The 21,818-nt window shown below is 36.0% G+C and overlaps 1 protein-coding gene across 3 annotated transcripts in view; it reads right to left on the bottom strand.

Annotated features, from left to right (window-relative positions):
- The window catches only part of RABGAP1 (RAB GTPase activating protein 1), a 179,555-nt gene that overhangs the window by 123,447 nt on the left and 34,290 nt on the right, over nucleotides 1-21,818 (bottom strand). For all 3 annotated transcript variants that reach the window (XR_015243042.1, XM_086683971.1, XM_025922349.2), the window contains exons 3-6: nucleotides 6,793-7,027; nucleotides 5,703-5,907; nucleotides 2,166-2,340; nucleotides 1,434-1,591 (exon numbers count right to left, since the gene is read on the bottom strand). Coding sequence is in view for 2 of the 3 variants with exons in the window: in XM_086683971.1 (XP_086540097.1) it covers nucleotides 1,434-1,591; nucleotides 2,166-2,340; nucleotides 5,703-5,907; nucleotides 6,793-7,027 (773 nt within the window). In the remaining variant the exon portion in view is untranslated. The remainder of the gene's footprint in view (nucleotides 1-1,433; nucleotides 1,592-2,165; nucleotides 2,341-5,702; nucleotides 5,908-6,792; nucleotides 7,028-21,818) is intronic.

Below are 21,818 nucleotides of genomic sequence, written 5' to 3'. Positions count from 1 at the left end.
CTGGAGAAGATATTTGCAAATGACATATATCCAATAAAGGTTTAGTATCCAAAATATACAAAGAACTTATACAACTCAACACCCAAAAAGCAAATAATCCAATTTAAAAACGGGTAGAAGATATAAAAAGAAATGACATACAGGTGGCCAACAAACATATGATAAGATGCTCAACATAACTAATCATTGGGGAAATGCAAATCAAAACCACAATGAGATATCATCTCACATGTCAGAATGGCTAGTATCAAAAAAGACAAGAAATACCAAGTGCTGGCGAGGATATGGAGAAAAAGGAACCCTTGTGAATAGTTCGTAGGAATGCAAATTGGTACAGCCACTATGGAAAACCATATGGAGGTTCCTCAAAAAATTAAAAATAGAATTACCAAATGATCCAGTAATTCCACTACTGGGTACTTACACATAGAATATGAAAACATTAATTAAAAAAGATATAGGCACTCCTGTGTTTACTGCAGCATTATTTACAACAGCCCAATTATGGATGCAGGCCAAGTGTCCATCAATAGATGAATGGACAAAGAAGATGTAGGGTGTGTGTATGTATGTATAGATATGTGCATGTGTGCATATATGTGCGTGTGTTGTGTATACAATACATACACAACACACACACACATTCATTCTATGGTATATTACACAGCCAAAAAAAAAAAGGAATGAAAGAAATCAGTCTTGACGTATCTCACTTAAGCATTATACCCTCTAGATCCATCCATGTTGTTACAAATGGCAAGATCTTATTCTTTTTTATGGCTGAGTACTATTCTAACATATATATGTATAAATATACACATGTATACCACCTTATATGCATGTATGTATACACCATTTTATGTGTGTATATGTACATATATATACACCACCTCTTCTTTATCCATTCAACCTATTGATAGACACTTGGGCTGTTTCCAAAATTAGAGAAAGAAAAATACCATATGATTTCACTCCTATGTGGAATTTAAGAAACAAAACAAACAAAGAAAAAAAAGTGACAAACGAAAAATCAGACTCTTAAACTATAGAGAGCAAAATGATGGTTACCAGTGGAGTGGTGGCTGGCGGTGGGATGGGGGAGCTGGGAATGGGTCAAATAGGTGAAGGGAATTAAGAGAACTCCTATTGTGAAGAGCACTGACGGAGTAATATACAGAATTTTTGAATCTCTATATTGTACACCTGAAACATAACACTGTATATTAACTATACCGGAATTAAAATCTAAAACATTTTTAATAGTAAAAAATCTTTCCTCTGCAAATCTATTTTTTTCTTTATCACTTACAATATAAAAAAATCTACCTATAAAAGCAGTCATTTTATACTATGAAAGTTATATGACATTCGTGAACCACAAATGATATAGCATTTTAATACACACTTTAAAAAAATAGAATAAAATACCCTACCTAAAATAACCTTTACCATCATCTTCTTTTATTTCTAAAGACACAGAGAAGGTAAAGATGTCACTGTCAGGAGTTTGGGGTGCAGCAGCTGCTGAAAGTGGGGTCTGCTTGGCAGAACGGCGGAAGGCAGTAGCAAAACTGTAAAGTATCCGGCTGACCTACAACAGATGTGTTAGGCTGTTATCACAAGAAATAAAATACTTTTATTAAGGCTGAAGGTTACCTACTTTGTGTATGTGTGGGGAGGGGGAGTAATACATCTTTCCCCCATTGATTTCTTTTGCTAAGTTATCATAACTTGTTAGGCCTAGAAAGCAAACAACATTAAAATGAGAAGGGGTTTTTAAAAAAGAAGTGATTGTGAACAAGAGAAATCCAACTGAAAAATAATTTCCTAAATTGTTAGAGATGATCTGAATATCTTTATTATAAAAAATAATCCTACAAAATTAGCTTTAAAAGAACAGTTTGTTAATGTGTGACTGCTGAAACCAAGATGCCCATTTAAGCCAATCAAGAAGCAGCCCTGGTCTCTGATACTCTCAGCAAGAAGATTGTGGTTCCCCAAACTTCTAGTTTCTTTATATTTCAGCCCATCAGGCTGGAATAAATAAAACATTAGCACAGAATTTCATTTGGCTTTTAAGTGACCATAATAAACACTACAATAACTTCAACACAGTGAGGGTACAGGTGAAGTTTCATTGGCAGACAGTTCTCGTAAGGACTTACAGCTTCTTGTATTTCGCACCGGAAGACATGTATTCTGAAGAGCTCTGCATTGTAATGACTTTCAGTGAAAGCGAAACAGTCACTCTCAGGAGTTCCATCATGCCCTCTGACACAGAACAGGATTTTGTAGATAGGGTAGTTTGCTATTTCAGTGTTTGTCTGAGGATCTAAGAGTCTGTTTGGTTAAAAAAAAAGATATAAAGAGCTTAGAGGGATTATGGACTATTTTCACTGTTATCCATATTATGATTCAAGACTCCTCTTTCTATCAAGATCATATAAACCATTTTTGGTATGCTAATCATATTAATTTTTAGTCTTGATAAATAAGTCATATGTGGATTACTGAAGTTATTAATACATAATTCCACAGTACTAAAACCTATATCATCTTATACTTTTAGAGAGGCAATCAGAAAGACATAAACAATAAGTACATGTTTCTTATATAGTCTGTACGTAAATAAAGACTATATCAATGGGTAAACTAGAGTACCAAAATGAATCATTAAAGCTGTGCTTTTCCTTACCTCCTAAAAAATAACCTAATCTTCTTTCTTATTTAAAAAAATAGGAGTGCCTGGGTGGCTCAGTCGGTTAAGCAACCGACTTCAGCTCAGGTCATGATCTCACGTTCCATGAGTTCGAGTCCCACATCGGGCCTGCTTCAGATTCTGTATCTCACTCTCTCTCTGCCCCTCCCCTGCTCATGCTGTCTCTCAAAAATAAACAAACATGAGAAAAAATTAAAATAAAATAAAACAAAATAAAATAAAAAACTGGGGCGCCTGAGTGCGGCTCAATCGGTTAAATGTCCGACTTTGGCTCAGGTCCTTGAGTGTGAGTTCCACGTCGGGCTCTGTGCTGACAGCTCAGAACCTGGAGCCTGCTTTGGATTCTGTGTCTCCCTGTCTCTCTCTGCCCCTTCCCTGCTCACACTCTCTCTCTCTTTCAAAAATAAACATTAAAAAAAAAATTTTTTTTTTAAAGAATAAAAAACTGGGGTGCCTGGGTGGGTCAGTTGGTTAAGCGTCCAACCTCGGCTTGGGTCATGATTTCATGGTTCAGGGGTTCAAGCCCCACATCAGGCTCTGTGCTGATAGCTCAGAGCCTAGAGCCTGGAGCCTGCTTTGGATTCTGTGTCTCCCTCTCTCTCTGTCCCTCCCCTGCTTATACTCTGTCTCCCTTTTTCTCAAAAATAAAATAAACATTAAAAAAAAAAAAGAATAAAAAACCTGCTGTGCTGGGGCACCTGCCTGGGTGGTTCAGTGGGTTAGGTGTCCAACTCTTGGTTTCAGCTCAGGTCATGATCTTGCGGTTTTGTCAGTGCGAGCCCTGTGTCAGGCTCTGCACTGACAGCATGGAGCCTGCTTGGGATTCTCTCTCTCTCCTTTTCTCTCTGCCCCTCCTCCACTCGCATCGCCTGTCTCTCTCAAAATAAATAAATAAACTTAACAAAAAAAAAAAAAACTGATGTGCTTTCTCATAATGAAACATGTTCTTCTGATTCATGGCAAATAAGAGAGACTGTACAAAACGTTAATATCTACAAAAAAGATAATCACTAGAATCAAAGGACATCATTACGAAAATCAAAGATGTGTCATTCACTCAAAAATGTATTGGTTCAATAATATTTCTGTGATTCCTACAACATTCCAGGCTCTGCCCTGGACAATGAGGACATAAATATGAAAGGAATGGAAAGAAACGGCAATTTCAACACTGAATGGGCAAGGCCATAGATGGGGAAACCCCAGGGGTCCCTGTGTGTAATGCAAACACATAGGAAGGGAACCCAATTCACATTCAAAGGCACTGTGATAAGATAAAAATTTTGAAAACATAGGGCAAGAGAAATTGCTTTTGCATATTTATAGAATTAAAATATATCAGAACAAAGTATAACTTCAGTTGGGCATGACTACTGACTAAGAAGCATACAGAAATGAGAGCTGAACAAATTTTACTGAAAGTTTCACATTAGGGGTGCCTGGGTGGCTTAGTTGGTTAAGCGTCTGATTCTTGTTTTCAGCTCAGGTCACCATCTCACGGTTTGTGAGAGCCATGTTGGGCTCTGTGCCGACATTGTGGAACCTGCTTGGGATTCTCTCTCTCCCTCAAAATAAACAGACATTAAAAAAAAAAAGTTTCACATTAATAAATACCATTAAAATTAGGATTTGTGAGTCTAAGTGCAATGGTTCTTTAAAAACTCAAAAGAAGAATTATACATGCAGATGAATGAAATATTAAATATTAAGTAACCTACTATTATCCACATATAGGTACAATTCTACTACCATGAAAACCCAAAATGTTTCTGGGGGCACAGAAATAGATATTCTCATACAATGCTGATAAAAATACAAAACAGATCAATATTTCTAGATGGCTATTTGGCATTGTATCAAAAACAATGAAAATGGGGAAACCTTTTGACTCAGTAAGTCTACTTCTAGGAATTTATCCTAAGGAAATTTCAAACATACAAAAATTTAGCTCAAACATAACTATTTATAGGAGAATTATAGGTAAAGCACTTACGTACCCATTTAATAAAAGCTTAATATTAGCCATTATTAGTACTTTTCTCATTATAAACAACAACAACAACAACACTAAAATGTCTCATATAAAAGACTGGTTCTTTTTTTTGTTTTTGTAAGACTATATTTTTTTAAGCAATCTCTATATCCAATGTAGGGCTCAAACTCACAGCCCGGAGATCATGACTTCCACACTCCACCAACTAAGCCAGACAGGTGCTCCAGAGACTGGTTATTTCTAAATAATCCATCATATACCATCACAAATTTACTGATATGGAAAGAGATTCATGATATAAAACTAACTGAAGAAAGGGGTGCCTAGGTGGCTCAACTGGTTAAGCATCCACCTTTGGCTCAGGTCATGATCTTGTGGTGAGTTGGAACCCTGCATTGGGTTCCGTGCTGACAGCTCAGAGCCTGAAGCCTGCTTCCGATTCTGTCTCTCCCTCTCTGCCCCTACCCAGCTCACGCTCTGTCTCTGTCTCTCAAAAATAAATAAATAAATAAATAAATAAATAAATAAATAAATAAATAAATAAATTTTAAAAAATAAAAAAATAAATTAAAAAAAGTGTTGATTCTGATAATGTTAATATTATTGATTCTAATATGTTCAGTCAGATTCAATATTAAACTTCTTGCTGAACTAATGTGTCAAGCTAGTATTTGTATGGTGGAACAGGGAAAATATAAATAAATTTATTAGGCATATTTTCAGGCCAACATATTTTAATTAACCCCCAAACATTTAAATTTTTAATGTACTACACATAATTGGCATGGGGAAATGTATATAAAAAAACTGTTCTAATGAGTGACTAATTTGCATAAGTATCACAATCCTTGGAAGACAAGATAACACAAGTGCCAGAAGAATGAAACATTACATGAATAAGAAGTTATGTATTTTGTTCATTATTATTTCTAAATCTATAGGTCAGAAATCTGATCCAACGGTACAAACATTTCAGGAAGCTGGTCTTACCTCACAGTTCCTTCAGATACATTCGGCACCGAAAGGGTTACATCTAGTGAAATCTGACACTGGCTTCTTAAGATGGACATCATCCTTAATGCTTCCACTTCACTCCTGGGAGCATTTACTGAGGCACAGCCTAAATAAGTTAGTTTGCTGAAAACTACACTGTCCTCATCAGCCACTGGTGTGAAAGGACTTGACCCTTCGGAATCTGAAAGAAATGTTAATAGACGGTTACTTTCATTCTGATATTTTGTTGACATGAACACCAAGTAAAAATCTACAGGTTACATTGAGATAATATTTCATTGCCCCACAATAAATGCCCATTGAAGTCAGAAATTTCATATTAAAACTCTGTCACTGACACCAAAATTTTTAGGAATTGCTTTACTGTTAATCCCAAATTTAAAATGTGATCTGAGATTAGATCTGATTTGTATTTCTGCCTCTTCTAATTTTTTTTGACTTTATAATTTGTATTTAAGTAAAAAAATAACATTTAATATTTTGTCACTCTGAAAAATCCTATCTCTGTCTTCTTTCTGATCTGCACTGCTTTATTTCTCTCATTCATCATCTTAGCCACTTTATTATGTTTTCTCAATGCCCCTGTTTTCCCTTTCCCAATAAAGTTCTACAGTTTTAACACTCTACTTTCCCAGTGAGCCTTTATAACTGCCCTATCCCTCCTCTGTGGTGCCTTTTGCCTCCCTTTTTCAACCTGGCAACTACTCCCAAAGAGCTTTTCAGGCCTGGAACAAGTATCTCTTCCCAAGCATTATTCTTCCACATCTCCACCACTGTACTCAAATTCTTTCTTTCTTGGAAAAATCTTGAAACATTCTGAAATAAGACTACCTCAATGTCATTTAACTACTGTTATCTCTTTGATATAAATGATACACATTTAAAGGGAAATCAGAATGGTACATATACCTACCCCTCACACAACCCCTTAAATCTAAAATCTGAAGATTCTAGAAAACACAGATAATGTTTTTTGCCTGCTCTGAATCAAACCTAGTATAAGGGTGGACACTCACATAATAAAAACATTAACCTTCAGTAAAGCAAGCAATGCAGCAATCCTAACCTCCTTGTCCAGGTCTCACTGGCAAGCTCATCTCTGGTTTTTGGAGGCCTACTAATGGCACAGGGTTAATGGTGGATGAAGCTGAGAGTTGGTTAGAAAGAGGTCCATCTCCTTCACCATCCAGTTGTGACCTTTCCACAAGTTCTTTGTCCCCTGGCTGGTCGTCCATTGGAGGGTCCATCAGAACATCTGCTAGCTCTTTTTGCAGCTGCTGTTCACTTCCATTCCCTATAATCTAAGGGTCACAAATACATGCAATCAGCAAAGTGAGAAAGACAGGCCAGTACCAATTCAAATGGGTCCACGTTCTAGAGATCGTCAGCATTTCTTTTGATACAAAGATATCTTCTGAATGTTTTTTAAAAACAGAATAAATCAAGATCTGCAGTAAGAGCTGCAGCTGCTCCCTTAATACATACAGTTTTTCATGAAAAAGTGTATAGTGAATTTGAGAGTAATGCCCGGAAATGTATGTGATACTCTGTCAATGTTGTTAGAAATGGATAAAGGGGCATTAAGGAAGACACTTGTTGGGTGAATCACTGGATTCTACTTCTGAAATCATTATTGCACTATATGCTAACTAACTTGGATGTAAATTTAAAAAAAAATTTAAATAAAATTATGGAGATAAAACGTAAGTTTTCTACAGTGTCCTCAACTAGCAATGAAAATATTCATAATTTTATTTCTCTGCTGAGAAATAATGCTGCTAATGGGATTATCTTTAGGGGCTTCGCTTATCCTTAAGAAAAAGGGAAAATGTGTTCGCTTGCAAAGTTATCATAGAAACAGACTTAGTAGGTAATAAATTTTCACATGTATTTTACCATTCCTACTATAAATAAGTCTAAGGAAGACTTCTCTGATATTAACAGTTTCTTAAAGTTCTGAGACACCTGAATAAAGCTTGTACATATAAAATGGCCCTGAGCAACAGAAGCACTCCATTTCAGTAATGTCAAGTATTTATTTGTCTAGAGTCATGATGGTTTATTATTAGTTGCTCAACAAGGAAGTAATGCTTTCCAATGCTAAGGAAAACCACAAGTGACAAAACCCAGCAATGTCACTAAATGCTTATTCAAGAAACACTAAAAAAATTTTAACAAAGGAATTAATTTAGGAAAAGTCATAATCAAAAAAGGGGGCTGATTTAGGAGGGTTTCTGAAGACTAAACCTGACAAAAAGTTAAAATGGGTAGGGCTAGGAGATTGTTACAGAGAATGAGGTCTTCTCAGTAAAATCAACACAGAAGTTAGGAAGAAAATGTCAATAATAACAGACACCTCTGGACTACCAAAGAACCCTGTTCAAACATAGTTTTATAACCCTATAAGCTTCAAGTTCCTTTGGCTATAAATTATAATTGAGAAACAAACAGTTTTAAATCTTTTTTTGCTGACATTTCCCAAGGAAATTTAACATGTCAGCTACTCTTGCCTTAGAAATAAAGGCCAGACAAGTGTTCAGCCTCTTGGCTTCGGTTACAATGTTTATTTCCGTGAATTTCATTTTATGTTTACAGTCACTGCTAATGGAACTAAAAAGCAGGTCAAGTAATTTTAATTCTTTGTTCTGCCTGATCTTACACATCCAAGTGCAATCAAATTTCTTTTTTCATAAGTTCTACTTTCACAAGTTTTTTTTTTTAATTTTTTTTCTTAATGTTTATTTATTTCTGAGACAGCGAGAGACAGAGCATGAGTGGGGGAGGGGCAGAGAGAGAGGGAGACACAGAATCCGAAGCAGGCTCCAGGCCCTGAGCTGTCAGCACAGAGCCCCACGCGGGGCTCGAACCCACAAACCATGAAATCATGACCTGAGCCAAAGTCGGTCGCTCAACCGACTGAGCCACCCAGGTGCCCCCTTTCACAAGTTTTTAAACCATCTGAAAAACAAACCACAGCTTAGTTCCAATTAGCCTCTTATTCTTTCAGAACTGGAGAAGAATTACTATATCACCTGCAGTAAATAAAAGATGGTCTATTTGATAGTCTGTTTTCCAAAGGGAGAGAAAGAATAATAAGTAGTAGTTACAGCTTCCTAAACACAGATGGAGAAAAGATACTCAATTCCATGTTTAGGTAATTAGTAATTATAACTGGGGAAACCATCACTAAAAGAGCAAACTAAATCAAAGAGAAGACATTTTACATATTATGAAGTACTATTTTGTTCTTTGGTATACAGGGTAATTAAACTCAAGTTTTCTGCTGGATAGACTGCCTACATTTTCATATTATTTGCCAATAACAAAAATATACCTAACCCTGAGAGAAAAAACATGTTTATAGGTTTGTATTTTGTGTTTATACATGTTCATCTTGCATTCTTCTCTCATTTATAAAATCTATAAACATAAGAACTGTGTTCCATTTCCTTAACTCTTCCTTAAGGACTAGGAAAAAGAAATGTTCACATGCAAACATGTGATTTTTAAAAGCTGCTTAAAAATAGCAATGCAACATATGCTTTGGATAATTAGGTCCAAAATAGTACTCAACAATTTTGTTAGATCATTTGTGAACCTTCAATTTAATTTCAGAATTACTGTCTGTGACATTACAATACACATACTTAAACCAATTAAGCTTTTTGTTTTTTTATTAAAAGAATTTTTTTTTATTAAGTACTCTATGTCCAACATGAGGCTTGATCTAATGACCCTGATATCAAGAGCAGTACGCTCCACTGACTGAGCCAGCCAGGTACACTGTTGTTTTCTTTCTAAAGACAGTCTTCCCTGGGCTTATCTGGGAAATAATTCACAATGACTTTCAAGGCTCTCAAACTCTGACATATATCAGAATCACGTGGAGAATTTTTATGACGCAAAGTGTTGGGCCCCAAATGAATTCCAATTCAGTAATTCTGAGTGGACCTGATAATGTGTATTTTTTTTAAATTTCCAGGAGATAGTGATACTGCTAGTCTGGGGACCACAGTCTTAAGAATCAACCTTAGGTTAATGGTTCTTAACCATGACTCTATAGTATAATTACTAATATTACCAGGAGGCATTTTAAAATTCAAATATTTGCTCCTCCCTCCCCTCACCTCCCACCCTAGTAGAGCCTGGCTGGGCATATGCATTTTGAAGAACCTCCGCAGGTTATTTACAAAACAGGTGGCAGGCCAGATTAGGCCAGCAGACTATAGTTTGTTGACCTCTGGTATTGATGAATAGCTTAAATAAACCAACAACCGCTTATTGCTAGACTTCTTGTTATTAACACAAAATAAACCCACTATAAGCAGGGTTTTTCTGTTCCTTGCTGCCAAGAGCATTCTTAACAGATAACACAATCATCTCTAAAACAGATGTAGCTTCAGGTAATCAACACACTGCAATATTTGTAAAGGGCAGACATACAGATCAGTGGAACAAAACAGAATCCAGAAATAGACTGACATATATATGACCAATTGGTTTCAACAAAGTTGGCAGGGTAATTCAATGGAGAAAGGTAATAAATGGTGTTAGAACAATTAGCCTGACATCCATACCTATGTAAAGACATGAATCTTAGCTAATACTTCACATCATATACAAAAATTAATGCAAAATGGGTCACAATCTAAATGCAAATCCTGAAACTATATAACCTACAGAAGAAAAACAAAGGAGAAAATCTATGAAAATCCTGAGACACAAAGATTTCTTACAATACAAAAAGTAGCATAAAAAAAATGATAAAACACGCTTTATCAAAACTAGAAACTTCTGCTCAAAAGACACTACTAACAGAATGAAAACACAAGCCACAGACTTGGAGAATATACTTGCAAATCATGTTTCTGATGAAGGATTTATACCCAGAATACATCTACCCAGAATATCTCATAACTCATTAAGGAAACAAGCAACCCAATTCAAAAAATGGGCATTTTCACCAAAAAAAGTATGGTGGCAAACAAGCACGTGAAAGAAACTCAATTCATTAGCCAGTAGAGAAACTGAAACCACAATAGGATGCCTCCATACACCTAATAAGATTGGCTAAAATTAAAAACAAGACAATACTGAGAATACCAAGAATTCGCAAAGATGCGTGACAACTGAAAACCTCCCATACACTGCTGGTGGGAATGCAAAGTGGTACACTTTAGCTGTCTTTTGTAAATTTCATAGGTAAATATACACCTACCATATGACTCAGTCCTAGGCATTTACCCAAGAAAAATTAACACCTGTGCCTCTTTGTGCATGTTTATAGCAGTATTGATAATCACCAAAAACTGAATATAAATGTTTATCAACCGCTTAGTGCATAAACTGCCATATAGCTATATAATGGCATACTACTCAGCAGTAAAAAGGAATGAATTATTAATACACACAATAACATGGATTATTCCAAGTAAAAGACGCCAGACACAAAAAACTCCATCATACCGTAAGGTTCCATTTATATGGAATTCCGGAAAAGGAAAACTATAGCGATGGAAATCAGATCATTGGTTGTCAGGGGCTAGGAAGGAGATGAGAGGATTCACTAAAAAAAAAGTACAAAGGAACTTTCTGGAATGGTAAAAATATTCTGTATCTTAATTGTGGTGGTTGTCATGTAAGAGTTTATATTCACTACAGCTTATAGAACTATACACCTAAAAGGGCTGCATATTACTGTGTGTAAACTTTAACTCAATAAACTTAAAACAGAAAAGGGATATTGATAGTGGGGAAGGCTATGCATTTGTGGGAGCAGGGATTATAGAAGTAATCTCTGTACTTTCCGTTTTACTGTGAACCTAAAACTGCGCTAAAAAATAAAGTCTGTTTTTTAAAAATTAGAAAAAAACAAGTGGTTTCTACAAAAAAGAACAAAACTATTTACTTTTCTCTATTGCATCCCAAAAGATATTCATCCAGGGTTCTGTTTTTGGCAATAACCTTATTTTACAGGCTCTCCTGTGGCCACCTCATCTATGGCCAATGATATACAAACAATCCCTAATATATACCTACAACCCCTTCCTTAGCTCCCTACTGGAGAGAATTCTTCAGGTAGATATTCCAGACTTAGTGTGTCAAACTTAACTCACTGTCCGTTCCTCCTTCTGTATTCTTTTTATTTTTTAAAGTAAGCTCTACGCCATTGTGGGGCTCAAACTCACGACCGCAACATCAAGAGTCACATGCTCTACAGACTGAGCCAGCAAGGCGCCACCCTTGCTTTGTTGTTGTTGTTTTTTTTTAAATCAGTGAATTGTAATACTATCCACTTAGTGAGCCTATGAAGAGCACAATCACCCGTCACTCCTCTCATAACCACAATACTCACAAAGCTTACTGATCCTTGCTCACTTGTGCATTTTTTCCACCCTCTATGTAGGTAATACCACAGGACAGCTTCTTTCATTTTACATAAGTCTACTGGAAAGGTAAGAGTTTCCCTGCCTTCTTTCTCTCTCCCCTCTAATCTGTCATATGGCCATTCAAGTTACAACTGCAAACCTTAGTTCTGATCAAACCTTTCCATGTTTCCTCAATTTCCATAAGATAAAGCCCAAATTTGTAACTATATTCTATGAATTTTTCACAACTCTGCCCAATTTATGCTTTCATCTCTTACCAGACACGTCAAATTACTCAACTTCCCTAAGACATATCATAAGCTTTCAAGTATCAAGACTCTATAGACTGTTCCCTTTCCTAGAAAGTCCTCTTCTCCTTCTCCTTTCTGTTAAGACGAAGCTTAAATTCTGTTACCTACTCTGGGAAATCTTAACCCCACTATATGGGGTTTAATTAGTCCCTCCTTAGGGAGTGCTACCATATGAGCATACATGTTTTATAGAACCAGACCTTGAACCAGTCTGGATTAGATGGCAGGGATTGCTTCTTAAGGTATCTTTATATTATTCCCAAAGCTTTGGATAGATTCATTGCACAGTGTACCTGCAATATAGGTTTACTGAATTGAGTTTTATAAATGCAAAGAATAGAAGCCAAAGTAGTATTATTTTACCAATTTTGATACTGGATACAGATTTTGAGTTATAAAAAATGAAATCTGAATGCTTTATTTTAGCTTTGTTTACTTAAATACAACAAAAACAAAGCATCATTTTGTATTATTCTGAGAATCATTAAAGGTTTAACATTTACTAAGAATACTGGGCAAGACCAATTAGCATGCTACAAAACAATTTTATTTTGAAGCCCAACAAAGACTTCTAACTTAACAGAAATATAAAAATAAAAAAAGCAAAGCAGGTATGTATGGATAAATCAATGGTCATATTCAGATTTATGTTCATCTCTGTGTAAACTAGATTAAGAGGAGGAGGGGAGAATACTTTAAGAAACAGTCCTGAATTGAGGGGAAAAAAAACCAATAAATATAAAGTAGCCAATTTAGCTGCTACTGTAAACGCAGACATAAATGTTTGTAAGGACAGAGACTGCATGGCAAGTGATTTATTCATAATTCTGTTTATAAAGCAGGGTGGTAGTAAAAACAGTGGGCACAAGAGCTGGCTTATGGCACAACTCCAGGGGTCACCATTCACATACAGACCATGTGAACAGCAGCCTGTACTTACATCCTGGGCACCACAGTAAGAGCTGAATTTGGGACATGGCTCTGATACTAACTGTTGGCTGTGGGCAAATTACCCTCTGGGAGCCACAACTGCCTCATCTCTAAAATGAAAGTGTTAATATCTATCTCATAGGACTGTCATGTCATGAGGATTCAATGATACAATAATAATATGCTTACTGGGCATTTATTATTTATAATTAAGGCATTATATATGATTTTTACAGGGATTATCTCATTTCTACATCACAGTACCTGTCAATTAGTAAGCATACAATTAGTATCACTTTCAGCTTTTATTTTTAAAGATTTTATTTTTTTAAAGTTTATTTATTTTCAGAGACAGCATGAGCAGGAAGGGGCAGAGAAAGAGAGACAGAGAGTCCCAAGCAGATTCTGCGCTGTCAGCATAGAGCCCAATGTGGGGCTCAATCTCAGGACCCATGAGATCATGACCTGGGCCAAAATCAAGAATCGGACACTTAACCAACTGAGCCACCCAGGCGCCTCTTAAATATTTTATTTTTAAGTAATTTCTACACCCAACGTGGGGCTTGAACTCACAACCCTGAGATCAAGAGTCACATGCTCCACCAAATGAGCCAGCAGGCAACCCCCACTTTCAGCTATTTCTAAATAAATTCTGACCCACCTTCTGGAGAGGAGGTTTGAAAAACCAAGTAACAACAACAACAACAAGAAAAAAAAAAGCAGTTCTTCCACTTTCCATTATCCAGAGAAAACTAAGAACACACCTACTATTTATGTGTAAGACCCATTACTGAAGTAACACCTGTCCTTTCTAAATGTATCAAATAAAAGTAATAATTTATAGGGTAGAATTGGCTACAGGTCTATTTCCTTAAGAGCAAAACTGCATTTACAGAAGCAAAGGACAAAACGTTTCAAAGGCAAAAGCCAGAGTCATTTCCTGGTGTTAATGTTCTACTTCTAACTTTATAGCCCGTTTCCGTTCTCTGCAACAATACCAACTAGGCACCACTTGATTTGACAGTTATCCAAAGCTATGTTAGGCAGTTTGGGATCTTTTTCCAGTAGAGATTTTGTCTTAGGAAATGCATGCTTATGAAATGACAGTGTGCACTTGAGATATCCACAGATGTTGAGAAAATTAAAGACAAATTCCTGATGATCTACAGTTCCCACTACTTGTGTCAGACTGCAATGAAAATAGAAGTGAAAATGGTTCAGACTGAGTAATTTTACTCAGCTTCAGTGTAAAAGCTAAGGCATCTTGAAACAAGTACATAAATCTCAGTTTTACCAGAAAGCAAGGCACAAAAGAACCAGAAGTCCCATTTGGATACTGGAAAGTATTGTTACTGACTTCAAACCCACTCACATACTCATTCTGCGATCTTTGATAAATCACTGAATTTCCTTGTGTCATTTATAAATTGCAGCTGTTCTGGCTATCCATCTTTTTATCTTACTGCGTGAAGGAAGGACCAGAGAAACAACCTAAAATTATCATTAGGAATTACTAACATTAACTTAAAAAGGGAAAGAGAAGGAACAGCACCTTGTAAATTCATCCTGAAAAGTTAAGTGAAGAAAGACCCAAAATATTTATGATTGTGTTGCTAAATAATAGGATTATGAGTGGGTTTTACTTACGTCTCACACTGTCTGAATTTTATGTATAAAGCAGACATTATTTTTATAATTAGAGAAAACAAATAACAAAAAGTCCATTTGGGAGAAAAAAGGAAAGCAAGCACGTTCAATTCTACTGTATGCAGTGATCATAACCCTAGGCCTTTTTCAAGCCTGTTGATTTGTCTACATTTCACAGACTCACTTTGAGTAATTCTTAATCATTCTTTAAGGTTTTGCTAAATTGTTACTTACTCTATGAAACCTTTCTTTGCTTTAATAGGCAATAATTATGTTCTCATATAAATCTGCTTTTATCTATATTCTGGTACTTGATGAATTTTATAATGACATAGTTCCTTATGTGTCTCCCCACCATCATCCTGATCCCCTTAATTAAACTGTGTGTTCATGGTTCAGTTACTCTGTTTGCTGAATAAAAGACCTACATTAGAGGACAAGATCACCTGATACTAAAGCAAGTAATATCAGATACAAAGTCAGAAAATTAGTTTAGGCAATGCTAAGTGAGAAGGAGTGACTTCTTTATCAGCTATTTCAATACAGGTTGGCAACTTCTTTCCAACTAAAATAATGTTTGGTGGATTTTTCAAGAAGAAAAAGATTAAAAAATTCTCTAACTGAACTTTTCACCAAAGAAGTATTGGCTCATCAATGTACTCCCAACCAAGATTTATAGAGTATCTTTGATTAAGAGCTAAGGGTATAATATTCCTACACAAGAGGAGTCAGAGAAAATACATGTTCTGAATTTATGAAAGTTTTCTGATTTTGATGTGAATTGTCAAAACATTTTATGAAGATAAATACCTGTGTTTTTTATAACTACATCATCATATAAAGCTCTTCTTTAAAGGGCTTAACTAAAGCATTACCTTCTCCAAGAAGCTTTCCCAGACTCCTCCCCCAAGCTGAGACAAGTTTCCATCCTTTGTTCTATAGCACCCTTTGTTAATCTCTACCGTAGCATTTATCTAACTGCATTAATGTTGAAAATTAAAAATATAGCCACAGTATCTCTACAGCTCCTCTACCGTAGCATTTATCTAACTGCATTAATGTTGAAAATTAAAAATATAGCCACAGTATCTCTACAGCTCCTCTACCGTAGCATTTATCTAACTGCATTAATGTTGAAAATTAAAAATATAGCCACGGTATCTCTACAGCTCCTCCATCAAGAGATATAGTCTATTTCCTGGATTGGCCCTGTGACTTGCTGTGATCAATACAATGTGGCAGAAGTGACACCATGTAATTTCTAAGCCTTAACCTTAAAAGATACCTTATAGCTTCCACATCTGTCCTAGGACCACCATGCTGCCATGACGAAGTCTGAGATGAAAGACTACAGGAAAAGACTCAGCCATCCCAATTAAGCTCAGTCTTCAGCCAATGTATCAATTGAATGAAGTTATATGAACCAAAACAAGACCAGCAAAACAACCCACTCAATGCATAAAATCATTAGAAATTAATAAACTGTTTTAAGCCACTCAGTTCTGAGATCTGAGGTAGTTTGTTACAAAGCAAAGACTACTACAATCCACTGCAGCAAGAATCTGAACTGTCATCTACCCTAAGCTTTAGCATCTGCTTATATATAGAAGCAGGAACCATGTCCAATTGATCTCTATTCTCATTCACCCTTTAAAGAGCTTCTCTTTGTCTGTGATATTCTGCAGTTTCACTGTCATCCTTTTTTTTTTTTTTAAGTTTATTTTTTCACTTTGAGAGAAAGTGGAGGACCAAAGAGAGGGAGAGACAGAATTCCAAGCAGGCTCTGTGCTGTCAGTGCAAAGCCTGTTGTGGAGCTCGAACCCACAAAACACTAGATCATGACCTGAGCTGAGATCAAGAGTTGGAGGGTTGCTTCACAGACTGAGCCACCCAGGCGCCCCCACTGTCATCCTGATTGGGACTCACTCTGTTTCTTGAAGCTGATTTGTATCTTTTATCACTTGTGGAAAATATTCAGCTATTATCTCAAGTTATTTCCTTTTCTCCCACTCTATTCTATTTTCTGAGTAATTTCCTCAGGTTGATTTTGCAGGTACTTGATTTTCTCTTCAACCACGTCTAATCTACTATTTAACACATCAGTTGTACCTTTAACTTTACTTGCTCTGATTTTCATGAAGTTTGCTTGGTCTTTTATTAGATTTTTAAATAATTTTGTTCTATCCTAATATTTTCAAATTTTTCTTTAAATTTTCAATCATTTAAATCATATCTATCTTAAAGTTACAGCTAATAATTCAAATGTGCAAGTGTTGGTGAGATTTGATCCTGCTGGGGTTTGCCTACTCTGGGTCTTTGTAAATTTTGGCATGTTTGATATTCTGTATCAAAGTTATCTGTAGAAATACCATGCAGCCTGGGTGGCAAGCATGTCCCTCCAGAATAGTTCTGCAATTGATTCTGTCGGGAGCCCTAAGAGTATTACCAACCCAGGAACATGCAGGTAGTATAAATTCAAATCCCAAATACCTGAAGGCAAGCCCACTGGAACAAGTTATCAACAAGACTCCCCTCTAAACCTGTGTCCAACCTAAAATATATAAGCTTCCTTATTTTCTTCCTATGACTATAAACAAGTTATTTTTTCCAAATCTATCCTTTCAGTTAGCCTGAAGGTGTTATATAAGGAAATCTCAGTTCCAACACCCCTCTCTGTAAAACCCAAAGCTTTATCTCTTCTCCAATTTAGTCAAAACCCAAGCCCACTGATCGTAAAGCAGCAAATTCCCCCAGTACGGACCCAGTGTCAGCATATATGTATAGTTCTGGCTTTCAGTGTCCCTCTTTGCTATTATTCTTTTGAGATTACTTTCTTGTGAATATAGCTATGAAAGGTATTTGTTATATTTCATCCAGCTCTCTAAATATTTCGTACTAGGACATTTTTAGGTTTTCTAGGTCATCATAGTTCCAAAAATGGGGAGTTCTCAACTTCGGTGCCTAAAAACAGCATTTGGTGGATTACTAGCTATCAACTGAATAATTCAACAAAACACTCAATTAGGACTTTTGGGGTGGATCAATGACAGACTTTTAAATGTATTTTTCTGGAGTGTTATATGAAGGTGATGAATCACTAAATTCTACTCCTGAAAACAAAATTATACTATATGTTAACTACCTAGAATTTAAATAAAAATTTGGGGGGAAAATGTATTTTCTAAATCCAATGCAATTTTACAATCTAGTAGTGGCTGAGACAACAGTTTTAAAAAGAGTCATCAGCATCACTGAGCAACACATTTGCAGTAATCCTATTATACTTGACTTTGATGAAAATATCAAAGATTCAACAATTCTATTACTTCTCCACTTACCATTTCTACATACAGTAAACCAATATACTGTCCAGATGTACTGAAAATACATGGAAATACATATAGGAAACATTTTTAATTTGTAGAACATATTGCTCAATTTCCTGGTCTAAAAAACAGAACACTTCTTTTCAGTAAACAAGATATGAGAGAGCACAAAAAAAGTTCTCTGCAGGAGCCCTGAGGGTCTTTCCCATTTACCATAAATGATTCATCAAATTAGAAACAGGAAGAGTAAGTCAAACAGTATTTCAAAAATTAACAAGACAATTTTAAGTCTTCTCCGAAAAGAGAGAAGACTCATCTATTTGCATGTGTACTCATTTATGCTGTCTTCCTTCATATTACAGAAATTGCTCCTAGGTTAACCCCTCCACTTACACACAGGAAATCTCTCTTCCCAACCTAACCAAAGACTTAGCAATTCTCTGGTACTAGTAATGTCCCCTTCTTTACTGAATAACTCTTATCAGTACACACATATCAGGAAATCTCTCACTGGAATCCCTATTACTCTTCAGTTACCACTCCATTTTTCTGTTTTGTTTTGTTTTTTTTAGCAAAACTCCTTAAAACAGTTGTCTACACTATCACCACTTCCTCCTCAGCTACCACTTACAACCCAACCCACAGTAATGCTAATGATCTCATCTCTCTTGAAAACAACAACAACAAAAAAAAACAAGCAAAAAAACACCCTTCTTAAGGATCACCCAGGCCTCTATCCTATCATTCTTCAGTCACCATCTAAAGCAACCTCTCAGCAGAATCTAACATACCTGGTTATTCCCACTCTCTTGAAACACTTTCTTCATTTCTCTCCCAAGGCACTCCAAATCTCCTAGTTTTCTTTATATCTCACTAGTTATATCCTCTCACTCTTCTCTGCTGGCTTCTCTTTATCTCCATCTCTCAATGTTGAAGTACTCCAAGAATCAGCTCTTCACTAACTCTTCAGTTTCTAATGCTCACTCTGGGTGATCTCACCTAGTCCCACAGCTTTAAATACCATCTATATACTGTTGATGCTAGTCACAGTCACTCTGGAGGATCAATCTCATCAACATCCTGAACTTCTGATCCCTTTAACCTGATCCTGGTCCTATCTCTTTCCATTTTAGTAAATGGCACTACCATATACCTTACAGCTCAGACCAAAATCTAGGAACCATCATTTATTTCCCTCTTTGCCTCAAATCCCACATCTAATTTGCCCACCCTATCAGTTCTACCTTGAAATATACCCTGAATCAGAGCCATGAGATCATAACCTGAGCCGAAATCAAGAGTCGCAGGCTTAACAAACTGAGCCACCCAGACGCCCTGACTAAAACAGCCTTCTATCTACTCTTCTGACTACCAACCAGTCTTGCCTCTTTACTGCCAATTCTCCAAAGAGTAGGCCAGATATAATTCGTATACAACTCACTTACTTAAAGCATACATTCTATGGTTTCCAGTATATTCACAGAGAGGAGCAACCAACACCAAAGTTAATTTAATATATTTTTATCATGGGGTGCTTGGGTGGCTCGGTAAGCGTTTGACTTCACCTCAGATCTTGATCTCACGGTTCATGGGTTCGAGCCCTGCATCAGGCTCTATGCTGACAGCTCAGAGCCTGGAGCCTGCTTTGGATTCTGTGTCTCCCTCTCTCTCTGCCCCTCCCCTGCTCTCACTCTGTCTCTCAAAAATAAATAAAACATTAAAAAAAATTTAAAATATTTTCATCACCTCCAAAAAAAGCACACAAAAAACCCAAACACCACCACAGGTATCAACTCCCCTTTCCCTCAATAACTCCAGCCCTAAATAAGCAACAACTAATTGACCCTCTGCCTCTGAAGATTTAACTCTTCTAGATATTTCATATTGATGGAACCATATAATCTGTGGACTTTTTGACTTAACTGTCATTTAACATGTCTTCAAGGTTCATCTATATTGCAGCATGTAGCAGTACTTTATTCCTTTTTATGACCAAATAATATTCCATTATACATCACATTTTATTTATCCATTTAGTAGTTGGTAAACATTTAGATTGTTTAGCTTTTTATATGCCTTAAATACATCCTGTGGGTTGTCTTTTTTCCTTTGCTCCTTTGGTGTGAAATCTAAGAATCCACTGTCAAATCTGAAGTCATGTAAATTTACCCCATGTTTCTTCCAAGAGTTTTACACTTCTAGCTCTTACACTGAAGTCTGTAATCCATTTAAGCTAATTTTTGTATATGGTGTGAGGTAAGGCTGCAACTTCACTCTTTTGAACATGGCTATCCAGCTGTCCCACCACAATTTGTTGAAGAAAAAAAAAAAAAAAAACCCTCTCAATTGAATGGTATTGGTAACCTTGTCTAAATCAGCTGATCACAGAAATATGGTTCTATTTCCGAATGTTCTATTTCTCAAATGTATTCCAGTGATCTATATGACTAGCCTTATGTCAATACTACACTATCTTGATTACCACTGCTTTATAATAAGTTTTGAAATTGCAAAGTCTGAGTCTTCCAACTTTGTTCTTCATTTTCAAGATTATTTTGGCCTATTCAGGGTCCCCTGAAATCCAAAATGAATTTTACAACTGTCACATAAACCTCTACACAGATGTTACCTAGGATTATGATAAAGACTGCACTGAATGTGTAGATCAATTTGAGGAGTAATGCCATCTTCACAATAAGTCTTCTGATACATGAACAACGAATGGACTTCCATTTATTTAGATCTTCTTTATTTTCTTTGAACAATGTTTTACAGATTTCAAAGCCTAAGATTTGCACTTTTGTTTAACTTCATACTATTTCATTCTTTTTCATGTTATCATAAATTGTTTTTTCACTGTTACTTTAAGGTTGTTCATTGCAAATGTATACAAATAAAACTGACTTTTTGTACATTGATCTTGTATCCTACAATATTGCTAAACTTCTTAGTTTTAATATATTTTTTTTTTTAGATTTCTTAGGGTTCTCCATATACAAGATCATGTCAACTGCAAACATAGTTTTTACTTCCTTCTTTCCAATCTGGATACCTTTTATATTTTTGCCTCAGTGCCCTGGTTGTACCCTCCAGTACAATGTTGACCAGAGGTAGTTAAGTGCAGACATCCAGGTCTTTAGGCTGAACTTAAGGGGAAAGAATCTACTCTTTTACCACCAAGAAAGATTTTAGCTGTGAGTTTTTCATAGATGCTGTTAATCAGGTTGAAGAAGTTACATTCATAGTTGATTTTTTTTCTCAATTTCTTTATTTTCATAAAAGGTGTTGCATTTCAGCAAACATTGTTCCTGTGTCCACTAAAAACGATCATGTAGTTTTGTTTTTAGTTCCATTGATACATTACATTACTTTAATAGACTTTCAGTTATTAAACCAACCTTACATTCTTGGAGTAAATCCCACTTGATCACAGTATGTAATCCTTTTCATATACTGCTGAATTAATAAGTATGCTTGTATTTTGTTGAGGACTTTTGTGGCCCGATTTAT

This window comes from Puma concolor, chromosome D4, assembly GCF_028749965.1.
Source record: "Puma concolor isolate L17-30 chromosome D4, mPumCon1.1.hap2, whole genome shotgun sequence".
Classification (NCBI taxonomy): Eukaryota; Metazoa; Chordata; class Mammalia; order Carnivora; family Felidae; genus Puma; species Puma concolor.
The sequence above is the reverse complement of the archived record's forward strand: the minus strand, read 5'-3'. Positions and strand labels throughout refer to the sequence as shown.